The following is a 15,505-nucleotide window of genomic DNA, read 5'->3' on the forward strand; positions in this document are numbered from 1 at the left end:
GAGGCAGGTCAAGAACAGAGCACTGCCATGCTGCCTAAGGGGACTGGCCTTATTTGGCACAGAGTGCAAGGAAGTTCATGCCTAAAGGCACTGTTGAAAACAGTGGAGATGTTGGGAATAAGCGTTTACGAGGAGGATGGTAGTGCTGAGATACTAGTAGCAACAGTACACCAGCTAGAAGAAATTTAACAGACTGAATCGGGGAAACAGACAGATGAGAAAAGAGCCTTTGTGGAGGTTGGAGTAAGCCTCAAACATGGTTAAAGCCCTCCCCTGCGAAGGGGTCCAACTTTAATCGGATCAGACTGTAGAGCACTCTGTGGGCCAGGGCATTGTTAAAAACAATAGAGCAATCAGCTAGCAATTAGTGAAGGCTAACAGCTGGGACTGCTTCAAATAGATGCAGATGGGTACGAAGCTTAAAGGAGAGATCAGGGAAAGAGACAAAGAGAGCCCAATTAAAACCACAGTAGCCCGGGTGGTCGGAGAAACTGTATGCATGCCCAAGGCAGCACTCTGTGGAGTGACATCAGAGGCTGCGCACTGAAGGGGAATAGACTTCACTGAACTAGTCCAGACAAGTCACTCAACAAACAAACAAAAAAGCAAATAACAACAAGCCCCAGAGGGGCATGGGAATAACTACCTAGGGTTACTACAATGTAAGATTACACGACACGCAAAGAAGAAAGTATGACTCACACACGGGCAGGGCAGGGGTAGGGGGTGGGGGGTGAGGGGGCAGAGTGGGGAAGCAGGCAATAAAAACTGCTTTTGAAGGGACTAGACGTTGACTTAGCAGACAAAGATTTCAAAGCAACTATTATAAATATGTTCAAAGAGACATATATAAAACACTCCACCCAATAAGAGTGAAATATATAGTCTTCTAAAGTGCACATGGAGCATTCTCCAGGATAAACCATATGCTAGGCCACAAAAAAAGCCTCAACAAATTTTAAAAGGATTTACCAAAAAAAGAAAAAAGTTTTAAAGGAATTTAAATCAGGCAAAGCATGTGTTCTCTGACCACAATCAAATTAAATTTTAAATCAATAAACGAAAGAAATGTGGGGAATTCATAAATATGTAGAAATTAAACAACACACTACCAAATAACAGATAAGTTAATCACAAGGATTTTTAGACAATACTATTGAAAACAAAAGCACAACACAGCAAAACTATTTTTTTTTTAAGTCAGTAGCAATTGTTTAATAACACAGCAAACTTAAGGGATGGAGCTAAAGCAGTTCTTAAAGGAAGATTTGTATCTTTATTAAAATAAAAAAGATCTCAAATCAATGACATTACCTTCTAAGGAAACTAAAAAAAGAAGCGCAAACTAAACTAAAACAAGCAGAAGGAAGGAAATGATAAAGATTATGAGGCAGGAAAATAGGGTCTGGAGGCAGGGAACATAAGGCCAATTCACATTTCAGCTATGACAGGAAATATCCTTTCCATAGGGTTTATGCTGTAAATGACTTTGTAACTTTACTTCAAACTCTTCATTTACATAGGGTGTACTCCAAGTAACCAATGGAATCCTCTAGGGGGTATTGAAACTCCCCAAAATTCTATAACAGGGCCTTCAGCCCCTGTGCTCAGGGCACTCCCACACTGTGGAGTGTACCTTCATTTCAATAAAACCCTTCATTCCCTCCTTGCTTTGTTTGTGTGTTTTTGTCCAATTCATTGTTCAAGACGCCAAGAACCTGGACACCCTCCACTGTTAACAATTAGTGCAGAAATAAATGAAATAGATAATAGACAACAATAGAGAAAAATCAATAAAACTAAAAGTTGGTTCTTCAAAAAGATCAATAACATTGACAAACCTTAGTGAGACTGAGAAACCAAGAAAAAACAGAGGAGACTCAAATTACTAATATCAGGAATAAAAGAGGGAATATTACTATCAAACTTTCAGGAGAAGAAAGAATTACAAAGGAGTACTACAGACAACTTTAGGTCAACAAATTAGATAAAGTAGATGAAATGAATTTGTTTCAGGAAATGAAACAAATTCCAAGAAAGACACAACTACCAAAACACAAACTACTCAAGAAGAAACAAAAAATTTGACTACAACTATAGCAAGGAAAAATATTGAAATTAGTAATTTTAAAACTTCCTACAAAGAAAAGCCCAGGCCCAGATGGCTTCACTGACGGATTCTATCAAACATTTGAAGAATTAAAATCAATCCTTCACAGACTCTTCTAAAACACAGAAGAGGAGACAATACTTTCTAATTCCTCTCATGAGGCCAAACTTATACCAAACCAGACAAAGATATCACAAGAAAAGAAAACCATAGACCAATAGCTCTTATGAATATAAATGCAAAAATCCTCAAAAAACTACCAAATGGAAGCCAGCAACATAGAAGGTGGATTATACATCATGACTAAGTGGGATTTATCCCAGGAATGTCAGGTTGTTTAACATCTCTGAAATCAATTAATATAACCTACCATATTAATAGAGTAAAGGGAAAGAACACATCATTTTAATGTATTCAGAAAAAGCACTTGACAAAATCCAACAGTCTTTCACAATAAAAACACTCAATAAACTAAGCATAGAAAGAAACTTCCTCAATGTAATAAAAGGCCACTACAAACAAATACACAGCTAATATCATACTTGATGAAAGACTGAATGCTTTCCCCAGTATCATGAACAAGACAAAGATATCTACTCTCTTCACTTTTATTCAACAGTGTACTGGAGGTTCTAGACAAGGCAATTAAGCAAAAAGAAAAAAAAGGAAAAGAAAAGGCAGACAGATTGGAAAAGAAGAAGTAAAATTATTCACAGATAACATAATCTTGTATGTGGAAAATCTCAAAAAATCCACTAAAAACCATTAGAACTAATACGTTTATCAAAGTTCACAACACAATGTCAGTATATAAAAGTCAGTTGTATTTCTATACACTAGCAATGCACAATCCAAAATGTAATTAAGAAAACAATTCTATTTACAATAGCATCAAAAACACCTAGGAATAAATTTAACAAAACAAGAGCAAGACGTGTATATGTGTATACATTGTTGAAATTAAAGATCTAAATAAATGGAAAGACATCTCAAGACAGCCATAGTACCCAAATTGACCTATGGATTCAAGGCAACCCTACCAATATCCCAGCTGCTTTTTGGTAGATATTGACAAACTAATCCTAAAATTCATATGGAAATTTAAGGGACCCAGAACAGCCAAAACAATCTGGAAAAAGAAGAACAAAGTTGGAGAACTCACACTTTCCAATTTTAAAACTTCCCACAAAGCTACAGTAATCAAAATTGTACAGTATTGACATAAGCATAAACATAGAATTGTGAACTATAATTAAGAGTCTAGAAATAAATCCTTTTATTATGGTCAACTGATTTTTTGATAAGGGTATCAAGAAAAATTAATAAGAAAAGTATAGTATTTTTAAGAAATGGTGCTGGTGGCCGGGCACAGTGGCTCACGCCTATAATCCCAGCAGTTTTGGAGGCCAAGGTGGGCAGATCACCTAAGGTCAGGAGTTCGAGACCAGCCTGGCCAATATGGGGAAACCTCATCTCTACTAAAAATACAAAAATTAGCGGGTGTGGTAACGCATGCCTGTAATCCAAGCTACTACTTGGGAGGCAAAGGTTGCAGTGAGCCGAGATCGCGCCACTGCACTCCAGCTTGGGTGACAGAGCGAGACTTTGTCTCAAAAAAATAGAAAAAAAAAAAAGAAATGGTGGGGGATAACTAAATATCATATAAAACGGAAAGAATTGGAATCTCAACTCCCACCACACACAAAAATTAACTCAAAATGGATCAGACACCTAAATTTAAGAGCGAAATGTATAAAATTCTTAGAAGAAAACAAAGTAAGAGATCTTTATGACTTTGGGTTAGGCAGTAGCTTAGATACAACATCAAAAACACGAGCAACTAAAGAGAAAAAATATATCATTTTGACTGGGCATCATCAAAATTAAAAACTGCTGTACTGCAAAGGACCCCATCAAGACGGGGAAAAGACAACCCACAGAACGGGAGAGGGTATTTGCAAATAATATCCCTGACAAAGGATTTGTATGTAGAATATATTTGAAAAACCTCTTATAATGCAATAATAAAAAGATAAATAACTCAATTTTTTAGATAGGCAAAGGATCTGAATAGACACTTCTCCAAAGAAGATCTACAAATATCCAATAAACACATGAAAAGATGCTTGACATCATTAGTCATTAGGGAAATGCAAATCAAAACCATAATGAGATTCCATCTCATGCCCTCTGGGATGGCTATAATCAAAATGATAGACAATAACAAGTGTTAGAGAAGATGTGGAGAAACTGGAACCTTCATCCATTGCTAGTGGAAATGTAAAATGGTGCAGCCACTTGGGAAAACAGTTTGGGACTTTCTTAAAATGTTAAACTTGATTAAGAGTTAGCTTATGACTCAGCAGTTCCACTCCTAGGTATACACTTAGGAGAAATAAAAACATACGTGCACAGAAAAACTTGTATGTGATGGTTCATAGAAGGATTATTCATAATAGCCAAAAAGTGGAAACAACCAAATGTGCATCAACTTATGAATGAATAAATACAATGTGTATATCCATATAATGGAATATTACTCAGCAACAAATAGATGTTGAGTACTGATACATGCTACAACATGGATGAGCCTCCAGAACATTGTGCTGAGTGAAAGAAGCCAGACACAAAACATCACTTATGTGTCCATTTCTACAACATGTTCAGAATAGGCAAATCTGTAAAGACAGATAGCTGACTGAGGGTTGCTTAAGGCTGTTAGGTGGCACAGGGTGGCTACAGAAGGGAGTGGGGAGTGATGCTAATAGGTATGCAGTTTCTTTTTCAGATGATGAAAACGTTCTAAAATTAGATTGTGATGCTAGTTGTACAACACTGTGAATATACTAAAAACCACTGAATTATACAATTTAAATGGGTGAGTTACATGGTATGTGAATTATATCTCAATAAAGCTGTTTAAAATATAGTGATGAATTCCAAGAGAATCATGTGGTCTGCTTGTGAAGGTAAAGTCACTCTTTATCTATATATTGTAAGGGATAGCATGCATGCTGGTGTCATTGTTGCCACTGCAGTGAACGCCCTGATTACCTACCTGCTCCCATTCATGCTTTGGTAAGTGTTCAATGGGAGATCCATTTGTTTTGATTCTTCCATGTGCATTAAAAGTCACACCTACTTTATTGTGCGTCGAGTCAGTGTCATAGTCTCTGTTTGTTTCCATTGGTAGTATCAGCACAGATTTCATCTATAAAACAAATTCATGCTTTAGTCCACCCCTCTGCTTATTTCATTGCATACAGACACTTCAGTCCCAGTTGGGATTCTTTCTATATCGTGGTGCCACAACCCAGTGAAAAACACACGGTCACTTTTTGCATCTCACCCACCTCCTACATCTCACTTATCCACTGATGTCTGTAAAGTGGGTCTGTTACAGTCTGTTGGTACACTTTTCAATGACAGACATTGCCCTATAAAGAAAGAGTTTCTGTGTTTCATTGGAGTTTCTCTGCAGGTGTTAAACACATTCTGTGGCATCCACACAGAAAATGGAAGATGCTAAGGTAGGGGCAACGAGTCTCCTATTGAGCCTTTATCTAGCCACAGGATTTTCAGGAGTTCAGAAACACCTCTTAAGAGGGTGGCTGCTGTGCATTTTGTTATGCTTTCCAGAAGAAATGAGAAAAGATACATCTGTGTCCAAGAAAGTTCTTAAAGGAGACATAGGTTGAAAACTTCAGAAGCCCTTCAACCTAAATGTATTGTGGTTCTCAGCCTGACTCTGCCAGCCATTGACGATGTTCTCCAATCCTGGCAACAAAACTGCTGTGTTTCTTTGGAAAACAAAATGTCTTTCTGATAGGGCATCAATTACTAGAATCCCTCTTGTTCCCTTACACAAGCGGAGACTGTGATTTTATACTTGTTTCTTTGTAGCACCATCTCTTTAAACAAAACAATGTTAAACAATACTTCTGTTATACTAGTGGCATAGTTCAGTGATAGACAAATTCTCTGTGGTAGGTATTAGTTTCTTTTACAAACTAGAGTGTGTAGGAAATCTTACCTTTATTTTTCAAATGAAATTGAATCTTATTCTGAGGTCCTGTCTCATTGAGCTAGGTAGAAATTCAAGCTCAGCTATTGCTAGCTAGTTCACAGCCTACCTGCCCTGTCTCCTGCCAGCAAATGTCCCCATTACGGGCAGAGCAGAATATTCTGGGAGGACCCTCTGGACTTGGGTCCACACAACTCACTTATTTTTTATTTTTTATTTTTTTGTAGAGATGGGGTCTTGCTATGTTATCCAGGCTGGTCTGGTCTTGAACTTCTGGTCTCAAGTGATCCTCTCACTTCGGCTCACAATGTGCTAGGACTATAGGCATGAGCCACCGTGCCCAGCTGTACACAACTCATTTCTGATGAGCTCACTGAGCGAGGCCACATGGTCTCTTAAGTATGTGTGGCTTTGAAGTTTTCGAGGCCACTTGGGATCGGGATGCTTTGCCCCAGCTCTCCCTAAGGCACTACACCACCATTTTCCCCTGGGGAGTCCTAGTAGCCATCTTTCCCCAAATGCCTTGCTGGGGAGTTTGACAAATACTAAACCAGAATCTTAGTTTTATAGAATCTTCCTTCATTCTTTAGTCCCTCTGCATTGACCCCCCTCAACCTGCCCACCTTACAAAATACCTTAAATGAACCTAGAATAGAGGTTGTCATCAAATTCCCCCAACCCTTCCCCTCCCCTGTTAACACTGATACCATGATGACCACAGGTGTAAATCAGGAAGTACAGTCCCTCCTGCCACAGAGGGTTGGAGGGTCCTATGGGAGGGGAAAGTGGGGGTTATAAAATTGGACTGGAAAAATCTACTTTTATGTCTCATCTGATAGAGTTCCAAATGGTTGAACTTATCATTTTCACTACAGTTCAATGATATTTAATACAACAAGTATGTGTTACCAGTTCAACCTCACTCAAGGAAGGATAGAAGACACAAACAATATACAAGTTGAATTTCTATCTTTAAAGCCAGTCTTGCCGGGCGCGGTGGCTCACGCCTGTAATCCCAGCACTTTGGGAGGCCGAGACGGGCGGATCACGAGGTCAGGAGATAGAGACCATCCTGGCTAACACAGTGAAACCCCATCTCTACTAAAAATACAAAAAAATTAGCCGGGCGTAGCGGCGGGCACCTGTAGTCCCAGCTACTAGGGAGGCTGAGGCAGGAGAATGGCGGGAACCCGGGAAGAGGAGCTTGCAGTGAGCCGAGATCGCGCCACTGCACTCCAGCCTGGGGGCAGAGCGAGACTCCGTCTCCAAAAAAAAAAAAAAAAAAAAAAAAAGCCAGTCTTATGAGCAGGTAGAACAGTGATCCCTGAAGGAGGTGAAACTTTAGGTATCTTGAGAAAATTGCTGGCCCACAAACTCCTCCCAGGATCCGTACTGGTGACTGAAACACAAACCTCAGAATCAAATATCAGGAAAAAAGAAAAGAGAACTGGAGGAGAGAGCTATATGTTTAGTAGTATATGCCATTTTCTTCCCTTCCCTTCCCTTCCCTTTTCTTTTTTCTTTCTTTCTTTCTTTCTTTCTTTTTTTCTGAAATAGTGTTTTACTGTCGCCCAGGTTGGAGTGCAGTGGCTTGATCTTGGCTCACTGCAGCGTCAGCCTCCTGGGTTCAAGTGATCCTCCCGCCTCAGCCTCCCAAGTAGCTGGGATTACAGGTGTGCACCACCATGCCCAGCTATTTTTTTGTATTTTAGTAAAGACAGAGTTTCACCTTTCTGGCCAGGCTGGTCTTGAATTCCTACCCTCAAGTGATCCGTGTGCCTCAGCCTCCCCAAGTGCTAGGATTACAGGTGTGAGCCACCAAACCTGGCCACCATTTTCTTCATATAGGTAATTACATTTAATCATCCCAACAATCCGATATGGTAGGTATTTTTATCTTCAGTTTATAAGTGTGGAAACCAAGGATTAAAAACTTCAGTAGGTTGCCCAGTCACCCAGGAAGTGGCAGAGGCAGGATGTTAACCTAGTTCTGTCTGTCTAATGTTAGAGCCTCACAGTCTTTACTATGTTAAGGTGGCTCTCAACTTGGGATCTCCACAGAGCTAGTGAGGGACATCCCAGAGGCATCTTCTCAATATCTCAAAAAGCCCTTGATAGAGCTGGCTGCTCAGGCTAACCTCAGGAAAGCAAAAGTTTTCAATCTGATCAATTGGAAGAGGCTGCCATGACTGATTAGCACTGTAGTCATAGGGCAGGTGGCGATAGAGTGTGGCATTCATGCCCTGTGTTTGCCAGTATTTGACTGACAAAGACATCATGTTCCCTTGTGCTCTTGGCTAGAATCTAATCCACTCATTATGTTAATACTGATTATTATATCTTGATCAAAATGTCTTATTGGCTTGACTACTCGCTGATATGATGGGAAAGGTACCTTAAATTTAGAGTGGGCTTAAATTTTATTGCAACTGGGTTTTGTTGCATTTTTTTGTTTGTTTGTTTTGAGACAAGGTCTCTCTGTCATGCAGGCTGGAGTGCAGTGGTGCAATCACAGCTCACTGCAATCTCAAACTCCTGGGTTCAAGTAGTCCCCATGCTTCAGCCTCCCAAGTAGCTGGGACCACAGGTGTGCACCACCACTCCTGGCTAATTTTTTTCTTTTTTGTAGAGCTGAGGTCTTGCTATGTTGACCAGACTGGTCTCAAACTCCTGGTCTCAAGCAATCTGCCCACCTCAACCTCCCAAAGTGCTGGAATTACAGGGGTGAGCTACCATGCCCGGCTGCAACTGGGATTTTTCTTTTTTTAAGAGTAAAAGGAGGTGCTATTAATAATTACAACAGGACAAGAGATGTAAGCCAAGACGCACCATCATCAGTTGGTGAGGTGGGAAAGGGTGGTATGTAAAATCACCACAGAATCAGGAGAGGGCTGTAAAAAACTTTCTATTCAGTTTTTTTTTTTGAGACGGAGTCTCGCTCTGTCGCCCAGGCTGGAGTGCAGTGGTGCGATCTCAGCTCACTGCAAGCTCCGCCTCCTGGGTTCATGCCATTCTCCTGCCTCAGCCTCCCGAGTAGCTGGGACTACAGGTGCCCACCACCATGCCCGGCTAATTTTTTGTATTTTTAGTAGAGACGGGGTTTCACCATGTTAGCCAGGATGGTCTCGATCTCCTGACCTCGTGATCCGCCTGCCTCGGCCTCCTAAAGTGCTGGGATTACAGGCGTGAGCCACCGCGCCCGGCCTCAGTTTTGTTTTAGGTTTGCCCTGCTTTGATCTTAAATCTCTCAGGAGATAGTTAATGAATATTAAATACTTACTACATCCCAGGTGCTGGGGTTTTATCAATGGACTAGAAAAACAGAGGAAGATAATAAACAAACAGTACCACAATTCTTATTTAAATTTGGTAACTGTGATGAAAGATATGTACAAGGGGCTTGACAGTATATAAAAGGGGATCTCATCTGGTCTGGAGGTCAGACTTATTAAACTTTAATTAAAAAGACGGGAGGATGCTAGCAACAACGTTCTCATTCACATGTGTATAAAGGTATAAAGGATCCAAAAAGTCAAGGTGCCACTGGGGTCACATTTCTGTCTCTATCAGATTAAATTCCAGCTCTAGACACCCCCCACCCAGGGTTGGCTGGAAGTTGATGATCAGTCCTGAAGGGTAAAAGTTCAGGTTTCCCACTAGGACCATAGAGCATCATCTGGCTCTACTGCTATTACTGGTCCTCAACCCATGTGGCACCCCCTATACCTCTTAGCCTAAGGGCTTCCTCTTGGCCCAGGTAGAGGAGGAAGACAACTCCAGTGACCCTGTAAGACCCGTCCAAGGAACCCTTCACAAGGCATGAGATCTTCATAGGCACCACATTGCCACTTGTCTCAGAGGTTCCATACTAGTTCCTGCTCTGCTTGTAGTTAGCATGATTATTTAAACATTTCAAAAGATATTTCCAAAAAAATTATCCTAAGTTATTTGATGTGTATTATGTGGGAAATCATATCAATTCAGAAATAAATTCCACTTATATAAGTGATTTCACTTATATAAGGTACCTAGAGTAGTGAAATTCGTAGACAGAAGGTAGAATGGTGGTTGCCAGAGGCTGGGAGAGGGGAGACTGGGTAGTTAGTGTTTAATGGGTCCAGAGTTTCAGCCTGGGATGATGGAAAATTCTGTAAATAGATGGTAGTGATGGTGATGATTGCACAACAATGTGAATATACTTAATACCTCTGAACTATACACTTAAAAATGGTTACAGTGGCAAGTTTTATGTTATATATATTTTACCACAATATAAATGAATGAATAATGAGATTTTAATTTTAAAAATCAGGATTTTTCACTTTTAGAAACTACATAAAATGCCAACATTTCCTCATTTTTCCACCCTCAACATGAATTTAAATTTTTTTTCCATATATAGAAGTTACCCACTTAGTTCTTTATCATGCAGTCATAGATTTTTCTTAAAATGTATACTTTTATATACTCTAATAAAATCTATAATCTTTTTAGAGTTACAACCACTAAAACACAAATCAATTCAAAATAATAAATGAAGAGGTACGTATTCCCTTCTAAATCCCTGAGAGAAGATTCATGCCAACATTACTTCTTACTTTGTTCCTCTCTACACGGTGGAGTAAATTCAAGTCTGTGGTCTCTGATATCCCACCATGGACGACCAGGATTTCATTGTCAACAATTGTACCGATTGGGAGCCAGGCATAGAGTTCTTCCAAGATTTGTAAGATTTTTTTCCATGTAGCTGTAAGTAAGAGCTAGAGTAAGTTTTGTTTTTCTGATAGGTTCAGTTTATTGAATAGTCCCCACGTATGGACAAAAAGTAATGGTTTTCAGGCCACTCAAAGGAAGTCAGCAAGGAGTCACCAACCAGTTAGCATGTATTTATCATGTCTTTTTATTCTATGTGTGTGTTTTTTTTTTTTTTGAGATGGAGTCTCGCTCTGTTGCACATTGGAGTGCAGTGGCACCACCTTGGCTCACTGCAACTTCTGCCTCCCAGGTTCAAGCGATTCTCCGGCCTCAGCCTCCCAAGTAGCTGGGACTAAAGGCGTGTGCCACCACGCCCAGCTAATGTTTGTATTTTCAGTAGAGACGGGGTTTCTCCATGTTGGCCAGGCTGGTCTCGAACTCCTGACCTCAGGTGATCTGCCCACCTCAGCCTCCCAAAGTGATGGGATTATAGGTGTGAGCCACTGTGCCCGGCCCTTTATTCTGTATTTTTGATACTATGACATCTTGGGGCCTTGCTGACTCTGAAGGAGAGACTGTCCCTCCCAGGGCTAGCTAATTCCTAGATAGTCAATGACTCGCCCTTCATAAGCAAACCAAGCAATGGAGAGCCCACACCCCAGCTACCTTCTTTTTTTTTTTTTTTTGAGACGGAGTCTCGCTCTGTCGCCCAGGCTGGAGTGCAGTGGCCGGATCTCAGCTCACTGCAAGCTCCGCCTCCGGGTTTACGCCATTCTCTCGCCTCAGCCTCCCGAGTAGCTGGGACTACAGGCGCCCGCCATCTCGCCCGGCTAATTTTTTGTATATTTTAGTAGAGACGGGGTTTCACCGTGTTAGCCAGGATGGTCTCGATCTCCTGACCTCGTCGTGATCCGCCCGTCTCGGCCTCCCAAAGTGCTGGGATTACAGGCTTGAGCCACCGCGCCCGGCCCCAGCTACCTTCTTTATGGAGCTCTCACACTCCTCATCTTGGGGCCAGGTACCAGACAACTAGGGACAACCTCTGTGGCCCAAAGCAGGCTGAAATTACTCAAACTGGTCAGTCCTAAACCAGATTACACTCAGATGCTTCCCTCCGCCCTCCCTCCTACAAAAACCACAATCAAAGCTCTCAACCTCCTAGAAAAACCACAATCAAAGCTCTCGCTCCCTCTGCCTTCTTTTTTTTTTTTTTTTTAGACGGAGTGTCACTCTGTTGCCCAGGCTGGAGTGCAGTGGCGCAATCTCAGCTCACTGCAACCTATGCCTCCCGGGTTCAAGCTATTCTCCTGCCTCAGTCTCCCAAGTAGCTGGGATTACAGGAACATGCCACCACGCCCAGCTAATTTCTATATTTTTAGTAGAGAGAGGGTTTCACCACGTTGGTCAGGCTGGTCTTGATCTCCTGACCTTGTGATCTGCCTGCCTCAGCCTCCCAAAGTGCTGGCATTACAGGTGTGAGCCACCATACCAGCCTTCCTCTGCCTTCTGACCAACTCTGGTGCTTCCCCACGCGGTCCCCAGGGTGGCGTGTAGTGCCCCCCTTTTCCAGAAAACTGTAAATAAAAATCTCTTCCTTCATGACAGTCATTTCTATGTCTGCATGTTTTACCACACCTAAGTAAAACAAATCCTTGGTACCTTTAAAGCAATGAAATACGTATCTATGCTAAAACTTACACAAAACTCACAATGAAAAAGTGTGGCTTAATCCAGAAAGAAAATATAAGACTCTACCGTGGCCAGGGCTTCCTGCTGTGCTTGTATTTTAGTGGCATGCATTCTGACTAGCTGGCCTATCACCTTTCCTAAAGCATCAATCTGGTCTTTCTTGGCTCTTTTTAAATTTCTCTATAGAAATAGCAAAATGAATACTAAAAAAAAGAAAAAGAAAAAGAAAAAAAAGGATGTCTTACCTTATATTTATGCAAAATTTCTTTCGTGAAGCCATACCTAAAAAAAATGGGATTTAAACGATTTGGTTGTTGATAACGCCTACTTCCATGAGTCATGCAAAAAGGGGAGTCCTTGGCATCTCAGTATCACAAGCACCAAGAACTCAAGAAACCAGAGTTCAGTTGGAAGTATTACTTACCTGAGTCTTTGCTACACATGACTGGAAAGCAAAAAGCAACCAATGACATCATCCCTACCCTCAAGGAGCTTATAGTATAGCTGGGGAAAGAAGATAGATTTCTATGAAACAATTATAAGACAACTTAAGAAATATGTGGTAGGCACAGGTTGTGTAAACGCTACAAGTATGCAGAGAAGCATGCTGTGGTAGCTGGGGGAATCTGTGTGGGAGAAGACTTTTCATTTAGATAGAATTTCTCAGACATCCTATACAGTAAATGATTGGAAAATCAGACATCCTATACAGTAAATGATTGGAAAAAAAGAAAAGACTGAACAAAGATAAAGGCCTAGAAGGTAACAAGTTGGCTTGTCATGCTCTCTCTGATATAGGTCCCATAATGGTATTGAGGGTTTTAATAGAAAGTGTCAGGAATCTTAATGCCTGAATAGCAGTAGTGAAGGGAGATTCAATGACGACAATATTTCTGTTACTTTTCCTTGCTTTGGGATAACAGTAAGTGCACTTAATATCCCACACTGTGAAGATGAAATGCAATACACTCACTCTAGCTTTCCATGGAAATCATGTCACATCAGACTTCTATAGTGTAACGTTATGTTTTCTGAGATGAATTCCATCCTGTACTCACCAAAGGTGTCCACACTGTTTAATCCAATGGATGCCTTGTCGTCCTCACCGTTCTTGCCCTCTCTGAAACACTAAATACAGCTGACTCTACCATCCTTCCAGAAAACTTTTCTTCCCTTGGATTCTGTGACCAAACTCTTTGGTTTTCCTCCTGGCTCTTCTGAGCCTCTTTTGCAAGCTCTCCTCTACCTCACCTTAAATGTGGTAGTTCCTTCAGATTCCATCCTAGGCTCTCTTCTCCCCTCACTTTCTCCTTTGGGAATCCCTTCCTTGCCCAGGCTTTCAGTTATTATCTAGTGTCAATACCACAGGATGATGTTCCAGGTCACACTTCATTTCTGATCTCTGGACACGTATGTACACTCAACTGCCTACTCAATAGTACCTCAAACCAGCATACCCCAAACTGAATTCATCATTCCCCCTCATCCCAACCTCTATCCTCTTCCACACATTCCCAATATCACTGAATGATGCACTGTACCCCCAAACTCAAGCTGGGAACCTGGAGGTCATCCTTGATTCCCTCCTCTCTTTTTTTTTTTTTTTTTTTTTGAGATGGAGTCTCACTCTGTAGCCCAGGCTGGAGTGCAGTGGTACGGTCTTGGCTCACTGCAAGCTCCGCCTCCCAGGTTCACACCATTCTCCTGCCTCAGCCTCCCAAGAAGCTGGGACTACAGGCCCACCACCACACCTGGCTACTTTTTTTGTACTTTTTAGTAGAGACGGGTTTCACTGTGTTAGCCAGGATGGTCTTGATCTCCTGACCTTGTGATCCGCCCACCTCGGCCTCCCAAAGTGCTGGGATTACAGGCATGAGCTACTATGCGCGGCCAATTCCCTCCTCTTTCAGCTCCCCCATATCCAGTTACTGAGCCTTAAATCATCATTGCCTAAATTCCTCTTGAATCTATTTCTTTGCATCTCCATCACCACTACCCTAGTCTAAATGAGAACCCATTATCTATCCCTTTAACCTTCAACTACTTCCTAATTGACGGCGTGTATTCACTCTTGCCCCTCTCCAACTCTCTCCCCCTACTGCATTTTAAAACACAAATTTTATGACATTCTCCAGTGACATTCTGTTGTTCTAGGAAGTCCTTCCAAATTCCTTTGAACCATCCAATCATTTCTTATTTCTCCAGCCCTATCAGGCACCACCCTGTCCCTCAGTCTATGCTCCTGCCCTCCTGAACTTCTTTCACATCTAAACAGTCTTGTCCTGAGCTCTGCATAAGTTGTTCCCTCACTGTGGAACACTATTTCCCATTCCCCTCTATGGCTCTTTCTTGATTGCCTAATTCATTCTTCAGCTGTCAGGCTAATGCCATATTTCTATGGGGGAACCTTCCATCATCCCTCACACAAGGTTGGATTCTCCCTTTACAAACTCATCACACTTGAAAAACCTGCTCAACATGCGTCTTCCCTGCTAGATGTAAGCTCTATGAGGGCAGGGGCCATGTCTCCTTCATTAACCATTATAGACACTAGATAAATATCATAGGCAATAAGGATAAACAGCATGCCTAAATTAAAGTATTGAGCTATATTACATATAATGGGCCTCTGATAATAGTCCTGGGATTTTTTTCCTTCACAGTTTTAGCATTTGCTTCCATACCTTGAAAATTAGAATTGAAACTCTGTACTCAAGCCAGGTGCCAAACTGCCCCAAAGACAAAACTAATCAGTTGTTGAGCTTTATCAAGGCACCCAAAAGCCCAGGACCAAAAGCATGAGACATGCCATATCTTCCACTGTCCTAGAGCAAACTGATTTCTGTTTTTCATAAAACAAGAGATTTTTTTAAAAGAAGAAGGAAAATATAAGGGAAAAGGGAACATTTGTCATCTAGTGTGCCTTCCAGCAAAGATTCTTAAACCATCTAACCAATCTTTATTCCTCAAGTTTCCGGTGAGTTAGA

General features: G+C 41.3%; 1 protein-coding gene across 4 annotated transcripts in view; it reads right to left on the reverse strand.

The window, feature by feature from the left end:
- The window catches only part of PPEF1 (protein phosphatase with EF-hand domain 1), a 142,871-nt gene that overhangs the window by 36,137 nt on the left and 91,229 nt on the right, over positions 1 to 15,505 (reverse strand). For 2 of the 4 annotated variants that reach the window (XM_033201555.1, XM_033201557.1), the window contains 2 exons: positions 12,764 to 12,800; positions 5,169 to 5,321 (listed from right to left, as the gene is read on the reverse strand). In XM_033201555.1, coding sequence (XP_033057446.1) covers positions 5,169 to 5,321; positions 12,764 to 12,800 — 190 coding nt within the window. Of the gene's footprint in view, positions 1 to 5,168; positions 5,322 to 10,732; positions 10,895 to 12,763; positions 12,801 to 15,505 lie in introns of all 4 variants that reach the window. The other 2 variants (XM_033201558.1, XM_033201556.1) reach the window with 2 other exon arrangements.

This window comes from Trachypithecus francoisi, unplaced genomic scaffold (assembly GCF_009764315.1).
Source record: "Trachypithecus francoisi isolate TF-2019V2 unplaced genomic scaffold, Tfra_2.0 Lachesis_group6, whole genome shotgun sequence".
NCBI lineage: Eukaryota > Metazoa > Chordata > Mammalia > Primates > Cercopithecidae > Trachypithecus > Trachypithecus francoisi.